A 16541-nucleotide genomic window follows, 5' to 3' on the forward strand; every position below is an offset into this window, starting at 1 on the left:
GCGGTATTAATCACTGTAAAGAGGCACACATTGTGCAAACATCAGCAATATTCCAGCTATATGGCGGCAGTCTGTACATATTCGAGTCTGGACCACACAATCCAGTGATCAACAGTATGAGCATCGATTTGCACAGTTGGGAACCGATGACATGTGTCAACCAAGTCAGCGAGCCTGACCACCCGATCCGGTCAGTCGTCTCTTACGACAAGCATGGGTTACTGAAGATCAATATTCTAACCCGGATCTTCACGGGCGTGGAAAAGTGGAAATCATCACGCCACGACTGAGTGCCGCCAATCAAAACATCGCCATAGGACCCCTTGAAGCTGGGGAGTCTACATCCGGGCTACACTTGCGTCATCGTCTTGCCACAGATGTGGAGACTGCACAACGCATCCCTGGTTTCAGAAGAATTTCTGACTGAGCTGTCAGGAGTCGATTGCGTGAAGTGGGGATTCGACCAAGAAGGCAGGTTGTTGCCCCTCTTTTAAGAGACTTCCATCGGCTCAATCGATTGTGGTGGTGTTATAGAGTCAGGAACTGCAACCTTAGAGACTGGAGGCGAGTCTGGTTCGGTGATGAATTTTTTTTCTTCACCGGCGAGATGGACGACAGCTTGTTTACCGTCGGAGACAGGTCGACAGATTCAGTGGAGGCAGTGTCATGGTGTAGGGTTCGATATCCACACAAAGATCTGATTTAGTGATGGTTCAGGGAATTTGATAGCAAATCGGTACATCAACGAAGTCCTTGCACGTCACATGCTTCCGGTTATGGACCAACAGAGGGAGGTATTCCTGTATGACAACGCATTTCACATACAGCACGCGTCACGATCGGCTACCTTGCCAGTTCTAACGTCAATGTCTTGTCATGGCCTTCCCGATCACCAGATCTAAACCCGATAGAACATCCATATGGTGAACACTACGTGTATGTCAAAACACGCTTCAGACACTTTCACAACTGGCCATCGTATTGCGGGAAGAGTGGTGAAGAAATCCGCAAGGGCGACTTCGTCGACTTATCAAGTCTGTACCGAGTCTGTGTCGAGCAGTAATTGCTGCCAATGGTGGCCATACAAAGTATTGACTTTGACGCCATCTTGTGGACTCACGTAACACAGAAACACAACAATAAAGGCTGCTGTTGTGTTGGCGAACTGCTTGTCTTAGACGTGTGAAGTTTCACCATTTCACCATATTTACCAATGAAATTCCATGAAATAATTGCTCTTAAACTAACGCAATAAATACTTCTAAAATGGCTTGTGCGTTTCTTTGTTTTTCTTCTTTTTTTATTTTTTTGAAGAGTGTTTTTATAACAACCTTGAATAGGTAAGGTATCGTTTTGTCAATGTGGAGCCGCATCCGTGGCCTAGTGGACTGAGCGTTTGTCCAAAGAGCGGAGATCAGTAGTTCGATCCCGTGGCCGCCTCATTCCAAATTATGGTATTTGTTGTTAGCCTTCCTGGCATTAGAGTGATAAACCAAGGTGTGATGGCAGATGTGTGGACTAGTATATAATGAATCACGCACATGCACACGCACATGCACACGCACAAGCACAACGCATGTGTACACGCACACAGAGGATGTTTAGTGGGATATCGCGAATGCTGCCTATAGTCAGTGAAAACGTACCGATGAATTTCACTTTAAACAAAAAAGTTAATCAAATAAAGAGAAATTATAATTGCAATTCCTCATAATTTTACCTTGTCAACTGCACTTATAAAAGTCAGAATTTTATTCAACTTCGGATAAAAGTTGTTTAACAAACGATCATGGTTTCAAATCGCTTTGAATGCATATGGTTTGTACTACAAGGGGGTAAGCGCAGTAGTTGGAACAGTGAAACAAATGCACGTGCGGTACGTGATGAGCGTTAGCTTAGACCAACCCAACTTGTTCTCGGTGTTTCATTTAATGTGTATACCCCCTTGTAATACAAATCAATAATAGCGATTTGAAACTAGGTAAGGTAAAGGTAAAATTACGAGGATTTGCAATCGTAATTTCACTTTATTTGATTTACATTTTAGTTTAAAGTGAAATTCATCGGTAAGTTTTCACTGCAAACAGACTATAGTTCGATCGTCCCGCCAAAGGCTAGGGTACGATCTCCTTCATGACTTGAGGTACTTTTCTTGTGTTGGCCTCTGTGATAGGATATTGTAAAACAGCATAACTAAAATTGGTATGGATTGAACAATTCAAGGAAAAGATTGACGGCTAATCGAAATCACGTTTCAGGATTCAGGCCTATTCTGTTCATAGAGGATATGACGGTCCGGGCGACATATGACGGCCCTGGCGACGTGTTGTTACACGGGGTCGACCACTACTTGGACGGTCATCAGTGCTGTTGGTGGCGTTGTATCGCTGTCTAAGACGTTCTATAGTTCGCACACTGCAACTGAAGTCATCAGCAATGACTCGAGCACGCTGACCAGCGTGAAGACGTCCAATGGCTTGTTGTCGTTATCTCTCGTTAACCTAGCCATAGCTGCTGTGTTCAGAAAACAAGTGAACGATTGCCATTCAAGTCGGCAATCTATGTGTGTGTGTGTGTGTGTGTGTGTGTGTGTGTGTGTGTGTGTGTGTGTGTGTGTGTGTGTGTGTGTGTGTGTGTGTGTGTGTGTGTGTGTGTGTGTGTGTGTGTGTGTGTGTGTGTGTGTGTGTGTGTGTGTGTGTGTGTGTGTGTGTGTGTGTGTGTGTGTAAACTCTTCCCTTTACACAAACAAAAACATTTCTAACCCTCAATCTCAAACAATACTTTATGGGGCAAAACAGGCTGTACGACCACGATTCATGTTTTCCTCAAACTTGACTTCCGATGTATATTTTAAAAATAGGTTCAAACACTCCATTGATACTTAAATGGCATTTCCAATATTACTACGTTTCGTTTGCCTTTCAGTGTAGTTATCTACTTAAAAGCGATTTCGTTTTGAAGACAAGGTTTATTTCATTTGGTACAGAATGGTAAATTCACTTTCCAGGCATGAGCTGAAGTCTGTAAACGAAAACAAGGAGTTCCGTTAGACATCAGAAATGTAAATGTGAATAAATAAATGTATCACACAGAACAAATCTCAGACATAATCTTATTTTTTCAACTAACTAAAACAGCTTTGGTCCTCCCAACACAGGATAATATTGAGTGCTACTCTGATTCAAAACAGGGTCCATGTGATCCTGGCATACCCAAGGTTAGTTGAATTATGAAGAATGATGATGGTGATGATTTATTAAATGCTTGGAAAAAGAAAGTGTAAACTTGACCGTTGTGTTTTCACACCGTCTTGAGGTGAGGTGAGGTGAGGTGAGGTGAAATTGGGTTTAACGTCGTACTTTATTCCGCTCATATGACGACGTGCATGCGTGTGTATGTGTATGTGTGGCTACTTGTACTAGCCCAGACTTAAGCTGGTTTTATACTGCTAGCTCACTGAGATACCATGCCGCAGTGAAGCATGAATACCCCACTCAGACACATTATACTGACTCCGAGCCGACCAGTCCTTGTTGTACCCATTAATGCCGAGCGCCAGGTAGGGACCAACAAGTGCCATATTTTAACGTCTTTTGGTATGACGCGGCCAGGGATCGAACCCACGACCTTCCGCTCTCCTGGCGGACGCTCTAACCACTACACCACGGAGGCGATCTGGAATACTAGGATCAGCTCTTGTTGGTTGGCTGGTATATGTGGTCGTTGTCGCCAGCTCTGAACAGACAGAGCCGGCTTTCATCAGTGAATACATCCCTCAGCCAGTCACGTCGCTGCCAACAGCGTACAGTCTCGGCCTACCTCAATCTCTGGCGACGTTGTTATTTTGTCAGTAACTGCCCCCTGTCGACTAACTATATATATACTACAAACGATCTAGCAATGTGGGCATGGATGGCCCCCATCAGCTATCATACCTAGGGCTTGCTAACGTTGATGGGGTGTCAATCGTGGCAGTTCAGTGCTGTGGGTTTTTGTAGTTATGTTTTGTCTTTTTTTTTTCTTTTTTTTCTCCTCTTTGTCATGGGAGTGTCTCGCATGCCGTCTGTATCATTTATACACTTTGATTACTTGTGTAGTTTCTGCTGCCGAAGCGGCATGTGTTTTTTCTTCTCTTTTTTTTTCTTTCTTTTTTCACATTTTCACGTATTCTTTAACGAAACATGATGTAGTGGTGTTGCACTTTCTGCACGGAGCGCTGTTGTGTTACACGACGTGTTTTGGATTGGTTTAGTGTACACTTGGGTCATTTAAACATTTTGCAGTTTCATTCTTGAAGTGGTAAAGGTGTTGTTTTTTGCCGCATGTTGGTACTGAATGATACTTGAACCTGAGATCTAATGGACACTCACACTTTCTCACACAACGGGTATCCGGGGTACGAGCAGTGTTCGTCGTTCCAGGTGAAGTTTTTCCGCGTATAGAATGACAGACAACGTTCAATGGCTCCCGAGTTGTTGGGCTCCCCCGGGCCCCAGTAGAACGTCTCAATCTCCTCATCCGTCCCTGCCCACGCCCATTCAGTCGACATCATGTGGGAGCCAGCTGTCCAAAAGTCAGGAGCATGTGTGTAGCTGGCTGTAAGGATAGAACAGACGACGAAAAAAATCATAAAATATTTTATTTATTACCGACTAATATATTACTGAACCACAAACCAAACATAAGTCTCATTAACCTATTTAGACAATGACCTACTTTTCAGCCGATCCGAATTTTCTCGTGAGAAAGTGAAAATAGACATCACGAACAACTATGGTTGCACTGAATTCCAATTCCTTGTTTCATAAGAAAATGGTCTTTACAAAGGAATTTTAATTTTAAACTTTAATAACATCGTATTGCTATATTTTATGGCGAGGTGTAGGCAGCATGACCTTAACTAAGACGTCACAGACAGCCCGCGTTTGATGAGGTCGTAAAATGATTCACAATGCATCTGACTCACTGGTTACACCTGTTATGCGTTCTTTGCGCTTATTTAGTGTAGTTCTCTAAAGCACAATGTGATTGAGATAATAGCAAGTTCGTACCAGATCACCAAACTTTTCTAGCGGCAGAGCCTCGTTTTGAGATTTCCGCGATTTCCAGGTTTCTGTTTGTCAGTGCTCGCTGTACGACAGAGCACGCTGCACGACACGTTTGCAGGGATTATAAGGAGCGTAGTGTTGCAATATATATACAATTATGCAAGTGCTTGGATGTATCAAATAATACTGGTTAATATTTATGTATCCAGTTAAATGAATTGGCCTCAAAATTCTGGACTGGTTATTGTACTAAGTTGCGCAATAGAACGGAACTCAGTCATCAGGAAACGAGACTGTTGTGTAATAAATGTTTTGACTTGATATACTCTCCAAAAATACATATCTATTTATGTAGTTTTAGTTGGGGTTTTTTAGAAAATTTTATAAGATTCATCTCAAAGAGAATTAATGATATTGATACTTTTACTAACAAATGTTTTCCAGTGCTCCTAATATTCATTTTGACATTGGATGGACTTTCTCCTGGCAACAGAATCATTTGTATCACCTTTCATGTAATAATTGCAGATACATGTACTTACAACATCTGTTTCTAAGGAAGGGAACAAACAAAATTAAGTTTAAAAAATCAAAATGCATTGATACAATAAATCGATAAAACATAGAATGAACCGCTTCACCCCCTTGATGACGTCACAACTGGACTTACCCCTGTGTGTGTAGAGGTAGTCCTTGAGGAAGTTGTACTCGCCAGGACTCTGGACAATGGCCAGGCTCATGCCGAACGCCTTGCAGTACTCCTGTATCAGAAAGCAAAACTTGTGTCACCAAAGTTCCAAGTGGTCTTCGTTTGCAAAACTAGTCTTGGTATCTTGATGCGCAGTTATTTCGTTCTGTCAATAAGTATTTTATCAAACCCACTCATCACAAGACGGCAACTCGCTAAGCAGTATATCAATGGTACTATAGTGTAGTATGGCTTGGTGGAAAATTGTAATATGGTTAAGCTAGAAATGGCGATATTCTGGAATATTTTTTTTATCCCGGTTTACCATTGCAGTGAGCCAGGTGCCGGTTTCCGGGAGGACGATGTAACAGGAATCGCCGTACGAAACAAATCCCTTGTCACACGACGCACCTGCCATGAAGAGTAGGAGGCGAGAACAGGAAAATATAGGCAACTGATGATCAATAGACGATAAGGACAAGCGGATTACACGACTAAGACAAACCAAATACAAGACGAAGACAAACTGAATATATCGGTAAGGAGAGCTAAATACAAGATGAAGACAAGCGTATACAAGCCAAATACAATAGAGATAGAGAGACAGTCTCAAGGTAGGACATGAACTTACTAAGCGTCACGCTGATGGAGAGACAGAGAAGAATGAGGAACATTGCAACTGTTGTTGATTTCTAGCCTTGTGTATTGTCCAGCTCAGGAACACTGAACGCAGCGTGTTAACCTAAATCTCTGGGGTAAGTCTTCAAGATAAGCGAGTAGCTAAGTTGTGTATATGTTTTTCAGAATATAGGCCAGCGGCCCAATTCCTTATGTTACGTAAAACGGAAGGTGGGTTGCGTTTGACTGGACTATTATGAAAATTCCATGAGATAAGATAATATGTTTGGACTTTGCTTGGTGCTCGGGTTTGAAGTCTGGAATTTCAAAAACGGTGAAAAATCGTAAGCATAGAGGTATGGCGGAGGGAGGAGGGGGATGGCGTTAGGATGCTTCACGGATGAGGTGAGGTGTGGCCTACGTATTAAATGGTAGATTATATACTATCCCAAAAAAGAAACGCATAGGCGTTATGTATTTCTTAAAATCTATTAATTACCTATTGTGTTCAAACAATCGTCAAAATATGTAACAAAAGGGTTGATAATATGATTTTACACAATTGCACAAGTAAAAAATCGACGTTACCTGAAAATGTTGATTTTGATGAGATTTCTTACAAGGATTAAAAAGGCATCACCTTCCAGTTGAAACTGTGCAGCAAAGAGCATGCACTGCACATGTCTGGCTATAAAAATCCAGATTACTTTCGGAAATCGGCATTCGTTTTGAGGGAGTTTCAAGGTCAAATCACTACGCCACATCTTGACGCTGCGACACGGAACATCGCCATTGAAAGAATGCACAGTGGGGATTACCAATCTTCTGTTGTCAGGCGTCTGAATGTTAGTCTGACCAAGATATCACGGCTTGCAGCTCGTTACAACCAAACAGGTATAACAAATGACCGTCCCCGTACAGGCAGACCTCGAGTCACTACTGCAGCCCAAGATGAGTACATCCGGGTACTACATTTACGTGATCGTACTGCCACGGGTGAGAGCACAGCAGCCAGGGTGCCTGGACTTCGGAGGATATCCGGTCAAATTGTACGGAACAGGTTGAGAGAGATTGGACTGAGAGCCAGGAGATCCGACGTCGGGCCCGTGCTACGTCGTCACCATGGCGCTCACCGTCTCCGTTATCTAAAATTATCCACTGGGTTGTATAGACATTTCCTACATCTAAACTGATGCCAAAATTCATTTCTTAAAGTCGTGGACGAGTTATACATGTTTGAAAATACAACATTTTCGCAACAGATCTCTGGGTTATGCGTTTCTTTTTCTGAATAGTATATATACGCTTCAAAAGAAGTAGAAGAACTTCATTTTTAATTTACAATTGAAAAAACTGGGAGATATATCATCGGAATCAATCAATGACCATAGTTGTTGGTACAGTAATCGCTCTTGAAACAGACCGCCTCCGTGGTGTAGTGGTTAGAGCGTCCGCCCAGAGAGCGGAAGGTCGCGGGTTCGATCCCCAATCGTGTCATATAGTATGACCAGAAATTATTGAGAATTTTAGGAATATGTTTAATTGGATTTCTAGTATAAACAACCTTGACCAGCTATCAAGTGCTTGGTTTCATTCAACAGAGACAACTCCGTTAATCCTTTTTCATTAGTTTGTGAAGATTTATCCCCCTTTGTTTACTTGCTAGCAGACGACATTTTCAGTGATCCTCAGTATGGATGATTTAGAGAAGAGGAAGTTGATTTTAGAGTATTATAACAAGGACATCAGATCAGCTAAAGTTATTTCAAGTAGGACAGGCATCCCTTTGTCCACTGTTTATCGTGTTTTGAAAAATATTGCAAATGGATATGGCATTGAGCACCAGGGAGGCGCAGGTAGGCCCAGAAAATTGACTGTCGGTGACAGGAGGCGGCTTGGTATTCTTGGTTCTAAAAACAAACGAAGAAGTTTAGAAAACTTAAGGCTGGATATGATTGATAGAGGAACTGTGGCTGTCTGTAAGGAGACAATTAGATCTGAGCTGCATGCAATGGGTTGGCAGAAAAGTCGAGGAATTCCATCACCGATCATGAAACCTGAACAAAAGGAGCGAAGGTTGAACTGGTGCTTACAGCATAGAAATTTTAACTGGGACAATGTGATTTTCTCAGATGAAAGTTCTGTGTGGCTGTTTCCTAATACACTGAAATTCTGATCCAAACAAACTGAAAAACGTTTGTATCAGCGCCCAAAGTACAGTCCGAAATTTAACGTGTGGCGTGGCATGTCTGTGTTAGGGGCAACGCCCCTCTGTGTATTTGAAGGGAATATGAACAGTGAGCGGTACACAGATATTCTCGAGGGACATTTACTTCCATCTGCTCACGTGTTCTATGGAAATGTTTGGATTTTCCAGCAGGACAACGACCCAAAACATCGTTCAAAGCATTCACAGGCCTGGTTTTAGACCCAAAATATGACATTATTAGATTGGCAAAGCTATAGCCCTGACCTAAATCTAATAGAAAATGTTTTGGGACTTATGAAGGAAAGTGTCAGTAAGAAAAATCTGACAAATATTGCTGAAATGAAAGAAGAGGTGGTCCGATATTGGGACAGCATGGACCACGACTTTCTAACTTCTTTGATCAGTAGTATGCCCTGTCGCATTGAAGCCTGCATTGCTGCCCATGGTGACTTGACAAAATACTAACTGTTCACCTGTCTTTGAATCTGGAGTTAAGTTCCGCTAATATTCACATTTAATACGTGAGTAATGAGTGAAAAAAATTACAATCCTTAAATTCTCAATAATTTCTGGTTGTACTGTACCAAAAGACGTTAAAATATGGCACTTGTCGGTCCCTGCCTGGCGCTCGGAACTAATGGGTACAACAAGGACTGGTCGGCTCGGAGTCAGTATAATGTGTCTGAGTAGAGTATTCATGCTTCACTGCGGCATGGTATCTCAGTGGGCTAGCACTAGAAAACCAACTTAAGTCTGGGCTAGTACAAGCAGCCGCACATACACATACACACGCATGCACGTCGTCATATGAGCGAAATATTCTCAAGCACGACGTAAAACCCAATTTCACCTCACCTCACCTCACCGCTCTTGAAAGATGATTGGTGTATGACGGGAAATTTGCATGTGTACGATTGTCATTTTCAAACAAAAACAACCCGACTAGAAACAAACACCAACAACTGTGTGATGCAAGATGATTGTCAAAATTAATGGTCTACAGTGATTTATCGGGGCGGTGGGGTACCCTAATGGTTAAAGCGTTCGCTCGTCACGCCGAATTCGAAGACAGATTCCCCAACATGGGTACAATGTGTGAAGCCCCCGCCGTGATGTTGCTGGAATATTGCTAAAAGCGGCGTAAAACTATACTCACTCACTACAGTGATTTATTGACCTTCTTGAAAATTATCAAAATCAAGAATGACACCCATGTACGTGTAAGGGGCTACTGCGTTGGTCACGTGCACCCTGTTTGCATGCCTTCTTCAAAAAGAAACGCATAGGTCAAAAATAAGGAAATGTATTAAACGTATTTAAGTGTACATAAGTCGATGAAGCTTGAACATAGATGAAGGGAATTCGACACACGGATGAAGATATGTATTGTTGCAATTGTCAGTATTAATTCAGTTCACTGTACATATGTGGACACAAGGGGCGTTCAGGTCAGTACTTGGTGACACCACCCCTTGTAGCTGTCACTGCTCGACACCACCTTGGAATGGATTGCAGAATTCGTGGGACTTTTGCTTGGGGAATTCTTCGCCATTCCTCCTGCAAGGCGTTGGCAAGTTCTGCAAGTGTCCAAGGACGATGGTGACTTTTACGGAGGCGTCGATCAAGTTCGTCCCATAGATGCTCGATCGGGTTCAGATCAGGCGATTTGGAAGGCCAAGGAAGCACACTGACGTTTGCATTGGCGAGATCACTCGAGCTGCGTGGGGTCGGGTCGAAACAGCTCTCTCTGGTGGTTAGAAAGTGGGAGGAGGTGCGGTCGCAGGATTTGGTCGATGTAGCGATTTGCTGTAAGATTGCCTTGAACCACCACTAGCTCTGATCTACCCGTGTAGGACATGGCTCCCCACACCATGACGCTCACTCCACCACATCTGTAGACCTGTCGAACGCAGTTCGGCGCAAAACGTTCGTGTTGACGTCGATAGACACGTTGTCTCCCATCCCGTCGTTGAAGGAGAAAACGCGATTCATCGCTGAACTAAACACGATCCATGCGTTCCCCAGGTTCCCTGCCTGTACCCTGTTGCAACATTGGACACGTCGTTGTCGGTGTAGGCGTGTCATTACAGGTCCAACTTTTGGTCGATATGCTCCCATTCCCACTTCTCTCAGACGATTTCTGATGGTTTGGGCGGAAATTCTTCGAAGACCAGGCACCTAGCCTGTAATGTCCGTTGCTGTAGCAAATCGGTCACGTAGGTGATACACCCGGATTAATCATTCCGGAGCAGGAGTGGTGACTCTTGGTATTCTCTATGGCGATATTTCGGTCAGTAGAACATTCAATCTTGGCATTTTTCTATCTTCGTTTACGTCGTAAATTTCGTCATGAAATGATGAATTTGGTGTGGCCTTTCATAATCGATGTCTCTACTCGTCTTTCCGACACACGTGCATTATGTGGAAAACGTTTTCTGCATGCACTTTTCATGTATCGTTTCCTTTTTTTAATGACAAACGTTTACAAACACATTGTGATGCGTTTGAGCGCAATACACGACAACCACGACATGATAAATGGGATTCCAAAATAGGAATTGTCTTGATGACGATTGCTGTCAAATTATATCGAAATTAGTATTATATAGCATGGATAGTGGCTCCAGCAGTTATGAACACATGGAAACATGCGGTATGTTGAACATTACTTGAATTGAACGTTTGTTTGTTGTTTAACGCCGCACTCAGCAATATTTCAGGTATATGGCAGCGATCTATAAATAATCGAGTCTGGACCAGACAATCCAGTGACCAACATCATGAACATCGATCTACGCAATTGGGTTAGGATGACATACGTCAACCAAGTCAGCGAACCGGACGCCCCGATCCTGCTAGTCGCCAAGCATGGGTTGCTGAAGACCAAATCTAACCCGGATCTTCATGGGTTTGAATTGAACGGCATAGGACGCGCTACACTCACTGTTTCTCACACAACGGGTAACCGCTGTACGTGCAGTGCTCGTCGTCCCACGTGAAATTGGCCCTTGCATAGAATGACAGACATCGTTCGCCGCTGCCCAAGTTGTTCGGTTCCCCTGGGCCCCAGAAGAACGTCTCAATCTCCTCATCCGTCCCTGCCCACGCCCACTCGGTCGACATCATGTTGGTCCCCGCTGTCCAAAAGTCCTGAGCTTTATTATAAGTACCTATAATAATAATAACGATGATGATTATGATGATGATAAAAAGTAAAGGAATTCAAATCAAATATAAATGTTATCTGTGCTTAATTTTAATAATATCAGTGATGAAATGTATGGATTGTCAAAAATATCGGAATGGTCAAAGCTTCCGTTCGTCACGCTGAAGACCCGGGTTCGATTCCCCTCGTGGGTACAATGTGTGAAACCCCTGTCTGATGTTTCCCGCCATTATATTGCTACAATATTGCTAAAAGCGGCGTAAAACCATATTCACTCACTCCTCTATTTCTATCCTATGAATAGACTGGAACATCCTCTTGAAAAATCTGGAAACTGAATGAATTTTAATACAAAAATAATACAAGCGATACAATGATCTGATGCATAAGCATGATGGAGGACTGGAGTATAGCATCAGCTACCATATATGTTATGATGACGTCGGAACTAGACTCACCTCTGTGTGTGTAGAGGTAGTCTTGGAGGAACTTGTTCTCGTCAGCACTCTGAACAATGGTCAAGCTCATACCGAACGCCTTGCAGTACTCCTGTGTTATAGTGAAAATCATAAAGTCCAAAGATTAGGAGGAAGTGCTCCTCAGGGATTTTGTTTCGGGGGTGACGGGGGCACCCCCACCCCCTGGATGTATCCATCTGGTATGTATCTGGCAATAATATGCCACTGCAAAAGTTTAGAAAAACACGATTCTTTCATAGTACTATGATCATCTCTGGTGGCATTAGAGATAAATTAACAATGTTATTAATATGAAAGATTCCAATGGTCCTTAACTTCCTTTGGGCAGTATATAGTTTATGACCTGTGTACGTTGTATACCCATGTGGAATAAAATCTATATGTTTGTATACCCCGGTTTACCATTGCAGTGAGCCAGGTGCCGGTCTCAGGGAGGACGATGTAGCAGGAACTACCATACTGAACAAAGCCCTTGTCACAGGACGCGCCTGTGGAATAGGAGTAAGTGAGTGAGTGGATGGGTTTTGCTTTGAACAGTATTCAAGTTATATCACTGCGCGTCGGGTCAGTGTTGGCGCAAGGCCCCAAGGGTACATTTCTCAGATGTTTCCCATTTTAGTTGAACCAGCGAGCACGGTTATCTTGTCGACAAACATAGAAACATACTGGGGCAAACCAAGATCATAGGTCCCTGGCTTGCCCAAGGGACGCAACTCTCATCGGCCAATTCCGGCGCCTGAAACGACTGGGCCACCTGTGGCCGGTATCGGACGAGAGCGCCAAGACAAATTGAATACTAATAATAAATTAAATGTAAGAGCTTAATTCAAGTTAATAAGTCAAATATTAGGTAAATACAAAGCAAAGGGAAGATTACACAAGTTGAAAAGCTTATCTGGCCCAGAACCGAAGTTTTAGAAACCGTCGTCTCATAGTTGGAATATAGGTTGCCATAACTGAATAGCTGGAGTCAAATCGGTTTTGAATGAACACACGAAACAACGCTGACAGAGCCGCTTTAATTAGTGTTTATATTATGGCTAAGCTAAAGACGTGGCAACAGTTAGACGATAAGATGAACCCAATGTAGAGAGACGATGAACACAATGTGAAAAGAAGATGAACACAATAAGAGACGACTTCCTCAAAGCAGGACATGAACTTACTGAGACAGTCTCGAGGTAGGACATAAACTTACTGAGCGTCACGCTGATGGAGAGACAGAGAAGGACGAGGAACATTGCAACTGTTGTGTGGCTGTTTTCTCGCCTTGTGTATTATCTGGAACACTGGACAATGCGCGTGTTAAATTATGTGTCTTGGTTCAAGATAAGCCAGATAGATATGGAATCTTATATTTTTTATAGCTCCGGTGCAACATTTGTATTTTATAAACGAGGCTAATTAGATAATCTCCATATATTGTTCAGAGTGTAGGACAACGACTCAAACATACATGTACATTTTAATGAGTTTTAAAAGAATAACGACCGTGTCATGCTTGCGTTTTCAATCATGTTTATTTTCATAAATTTTATACTATGCATTTGTTTTGGCATTTGTTTTGGAATATATATCAGGTGCTCGGGTTTAAATCCTAAATTGCCCTCTATATTTGTTTGTTTATTGTTTCACGCCACACTCAGCAATATCCCAGGGCCTAGATTTTCGAAGCTCTCTAAGCGCTAAATTAGTCGTAAGTGCCGTACATTAACATTAGCTTACGACTATCTTATCGCTAAGAGAGCTTCGAAAATCTAAGCCCAGGTGTGTAATGGCGATCTGTAGAACAATCGAGTCTGGACCAAACAATCCAGTGATTGACATCATCGATGTACGCAATTGTGATACGATGGTCCCCTCACGAGCCAGTGAATGGTTTATTCAAGTAGGGAAACGTGGAGTTGATAATTAATAGCTTTAGGAAACTATTTTGAACGTATTTTGTACGTAAGTTCAAAGTTATACGAAAAGAGCTAGTTTGCTTAGCTTTACCAATATGGCGGCGCCCATGAACAGTACCGGTTTGTGAACTAGAAAGTAAACAATAACGATTATTTTGTTTAACCGACCAGCAATATGGACGAAGAAGGCCTTGAGCAGTCGCTGGAAATGTATCGAACTCAGGTATATCTTGGATCCTGAATTCTGACATATGATAACCGTAGATTATATATGCTCGACTTACACATTGCGCGAAAACTGTGGACATTTTCCGCTTAGCAATGTGGTTTACCGGTGGATTTTATATTTGTGAGAAGTCAGAGCAACGCTGCAGCTTTCTTCGTTTATAACCATGTCACCGAAGTGAATATAACCACACCCACCAGTCAGGGTCATTCACGGGTGTGACGACTTTTAAGGCAGATTCCATGTTCCTGTTTATTACTCTGCTGTCTGATTGACAGATGGCTATTGCCGTATTGGTTATTTGGCACAGGCTGACAGTTCTGGCATAGGCGTCACTGATCTTGAGTTAATCGTTGGGTTAAGTTGGATTGGGGTAGGTTATTCCAGTGTCTACGATCCTAAGGGTTAATTAGAACCCTTTTCTAATAAAAATAACTCATCCCAATCCGTAACATTCGGTAAAATAAATAAACAAAAAAATCAAGTACATCAACTTGTAGCCCAGTCCTAGTTCCAGGATAGGCAAGGTCCTGAGTAACTGATGATTTACCTATAGAGGCAGCTTAATCATGTGTGATCAGGTTGTCAGAATTTGTGATTCAGTTTATTGTACCCAGACTTCAATTAGGATATAGTATTAGACATTATAGCAATCATCAGATTGTGTGGTTAAGATTTAACTACAGAGTGCTGTGATGTTGCTGGACTGTTGTTAACTGTGGTGCTTAAATCATAACAAACAAATAAACTTGATATCATCAGTGTTACTACCATACAAAAACATGAAAGAAATGTCCAAAATCATAACACTGATTTAGTTTTAGTTTAACTGCACTCCAGCTGTCAGTATATTTCAGCTATGTCATAGTGACCTGTAAATAACAGGACAATCAAGTGACTGACTTAATGAGCATACAGCATGATACAGGGATTTGAGATCACATGATATGCAATCAACCACAAAGCCTAACCACCCAATGAATTGAGTTGCTTCTTGTGTCCTCAAAAGTTGTTTATGGACCTATATTTTTACCCATTATCCCCACAATTTTGATAATTATTATTTTAACCCACAGCTTGCTCAGGTCAGCCAGGCGGTACAAGCAGCTGGTGCAACAGATGACTTGATCAAACTGCAGGAGGATCTCACAGAGCTTATCAACCTGACACAAGGTGAAACACCATGCTTATGTCCACAATCCAAGACACACAATCATCATCATGTCTATTTAAAATGTAAATTTATGAAAAAAAGTTAAGATTATTATCCAGTAGGAGAATTTTCCTATGTGTCTCTCTCTTTCCTTCAGTATTGCATGTCATATTATCATTAGGGCTGCAACGATTCGATTCGATTCATTGAAAATAAAATCTGACATCTTAGTTTAATTTTTCGATAACCATTATCACTATTTCGTTTTGATATTTGAATATAAATTTCAATTGTTTCCACACAGCGAAAACGTAATTTTTAATCCAACTCGAGCAGTTTCGAGCGCCATATTGGTTGACTTCGGGCTAATTATCCAATGAGCATTGTCGTAAGTAGACATCGCCAAGTTCGAAAATGAACAAATCGAGGGTCCAATATCGAAAATCTAATTGAATCCAATCAGGGTGAAACGTTGCAGCCCAAATTATCTCTCCTTGGTATTAACGTGGTTGTAAATAATATTATTGTGTTTATTGTTTTTGTGGAAATGATTGAGTGAGTGAGTATGGTTTTACACAGCTTTTAGCAATATTCCAGCAATATCACGGCAGGGGACACAAGAAATGGGCTTCACACATTGTACCCATGTGGGGAATCAAACCCGGATCTTCGGCGTGACGAGCCAACGCTTTCACCCCTAGGCTACCCAACCACCCTGTCGAAATGATATCTAAAAGTACAAGAGATACTAGTTTCGTCATTAGCCCTCATGGAATCAATTCTTGTAGTATTAGTATCTTTGTGTTGTAAGATTTGGGACACTTAGAACATCTGTTGTTTTCTTGAACTTTATCGTAAGCATGAGCCACTATCCAAGTATATACAATGTCAGGCTGACATAAGCCGCCTCATTGAAGCAAGAGTAAACACTGCCGTCCGAAAATGTTTAATCTGACGATGTTACATTTAGGAGATAAACATCATGTGTTGGCCAATTTCCGGGTGTTATGGAGTATTTGAAGCACAGGATTTCATTTGGAACCGACATAT

At 42.1% G+C, this 16541-nt stretch overlaps 3 protein-coding genes across 3 annotated transcripts in view; 1 reads left to right on the top strand and 2 right to left on the bottom strand.

The window, feature by feature from the left end:
* Positions 1 to 2948: 2948 nt before the first annotated feature.
* LOC124271046 (ladderlectin-like) lies at positions 2949 to 6523 on the bottom strand. Its single transcript, XM_046706102.1, has 5 exons — positions 6368 to 6523; positions 6062 to 6147; positions 5719 to 5809; positions 4371 to 4596; positions 2949 to 3021 (listed from the first exon to the last, which is right to left on the bottom strand). Exons 1-5 carry the CDS (start codon positions 6408 to 6410, stop codon positions 2997 to 2999), a joined length of 471 nt encoding a protein of 156 aa, XP_046562058.1. The 5' UTR covers positions 6411 to 6523; the 3' UTR covers positions 2949 to 2996.
* Positions 6524 to 11475: 4952 nt separating this feature from the next.
* Positions 11476 to 13556, bottom strand: LOC124271047 (ladderlectin-like). Its single transcript, XM_046706103.1, has 4 exons — positions 13407 to 13556; positions 12611 to 12696; positions 12188 to 12278; positions 11476 to 11733 (listed from the first exon to the last, which is right to left on the bottom strand). Exons 1-4 carry the CDS (start codon positions 13447 to 13449, stop codon positions 11504 to 11506), a joined length of 450 nt encoding a protein of 149 aa, XP_046562059.1. The 5' UTR covers positions 13450 to 13556; the 3' UTR covers positions 11476 to 11503.
* Positions 13557 to 14169: 613 nt separating this feature from the next.
* LOC124271050 (zinc finger CCCH-type with G patch domain-containing protein-like) overlaps positions 14170 to 16541 on the top strand; it is an 87761-nt gene continuing 85389 nt past the window's right edge. Inside the window, 2 exon segments of the mRNA XM_046706112.1 lie at positions 14170 to 14335; positions 15415 to 15511. Coding sequence (XP_046562068.1) covers positions 14288 to 14335; positions 15415 to 15511 — 145 coding nt within the window. The 5' untranslated portion in view covers positions 14170 to 14287.

This window comes from Haliotis rubra, unplaced genomic scaffold (genome assembly GCF_003918875.1).
Source record: "Haliotis rubra isolate DU_JTF1 unplaced genomic scaffold, ASM391887v1 Scf157, whole genome shotgun sequence".
Classification (NCBI taxonomy): domain Eukaryota; kingdom Metazoa; phylum Mollusca; class Gastropoda; order Lepetellida; family Haliotidae; genus Haliotis; species Haliotis rubra.

Bases quoted from the DNA above. Each gene is read 5' to 3' on its own strand.
- LOC124271047 (XM_046706103.1), bottom strand. From the start codon at position 13,449: ATGTTCCTCGTCCTTCTCTGTCTCTCCATCAGCGTGACGCTCA. The intron at 12,697-13,406 runs GTAAGTTTATGT...CCTATTCCACAG, and splicing joins CTCCATCAGCGTGACGCTCA to GCGCGTCCTGTGACAAGGGC. The intron at 11,734-12,187 runs GTGAGTCTAGTT...TTATTATTATAG, and splicing joins CTACCTCTACACACACAGAG to GTACTTATAATAAAGCTCAG.
- LOC124271046 (XM_046706102.1), bottom strand. From the start codon at position 6,410: ATGTTCCTCATTCTTCTCTGTCTCTCCATCAGCGTGACGCTTA. The intron at 6,148-6,367 runs GTAAGTTCATGT...TCTTCATGGCAG, and splicing joins CTCCATCAGCGTGACGCTTA to GTGCGTCGTGTGACAAGGGA. The intron at 5,810-6,061 runs GTAAACCGGGAT...TTTCTGATACAG, and splicing joins GCACCTGGCTCACTGCAATG to GAGTACTGCAAGGCGTTCGG.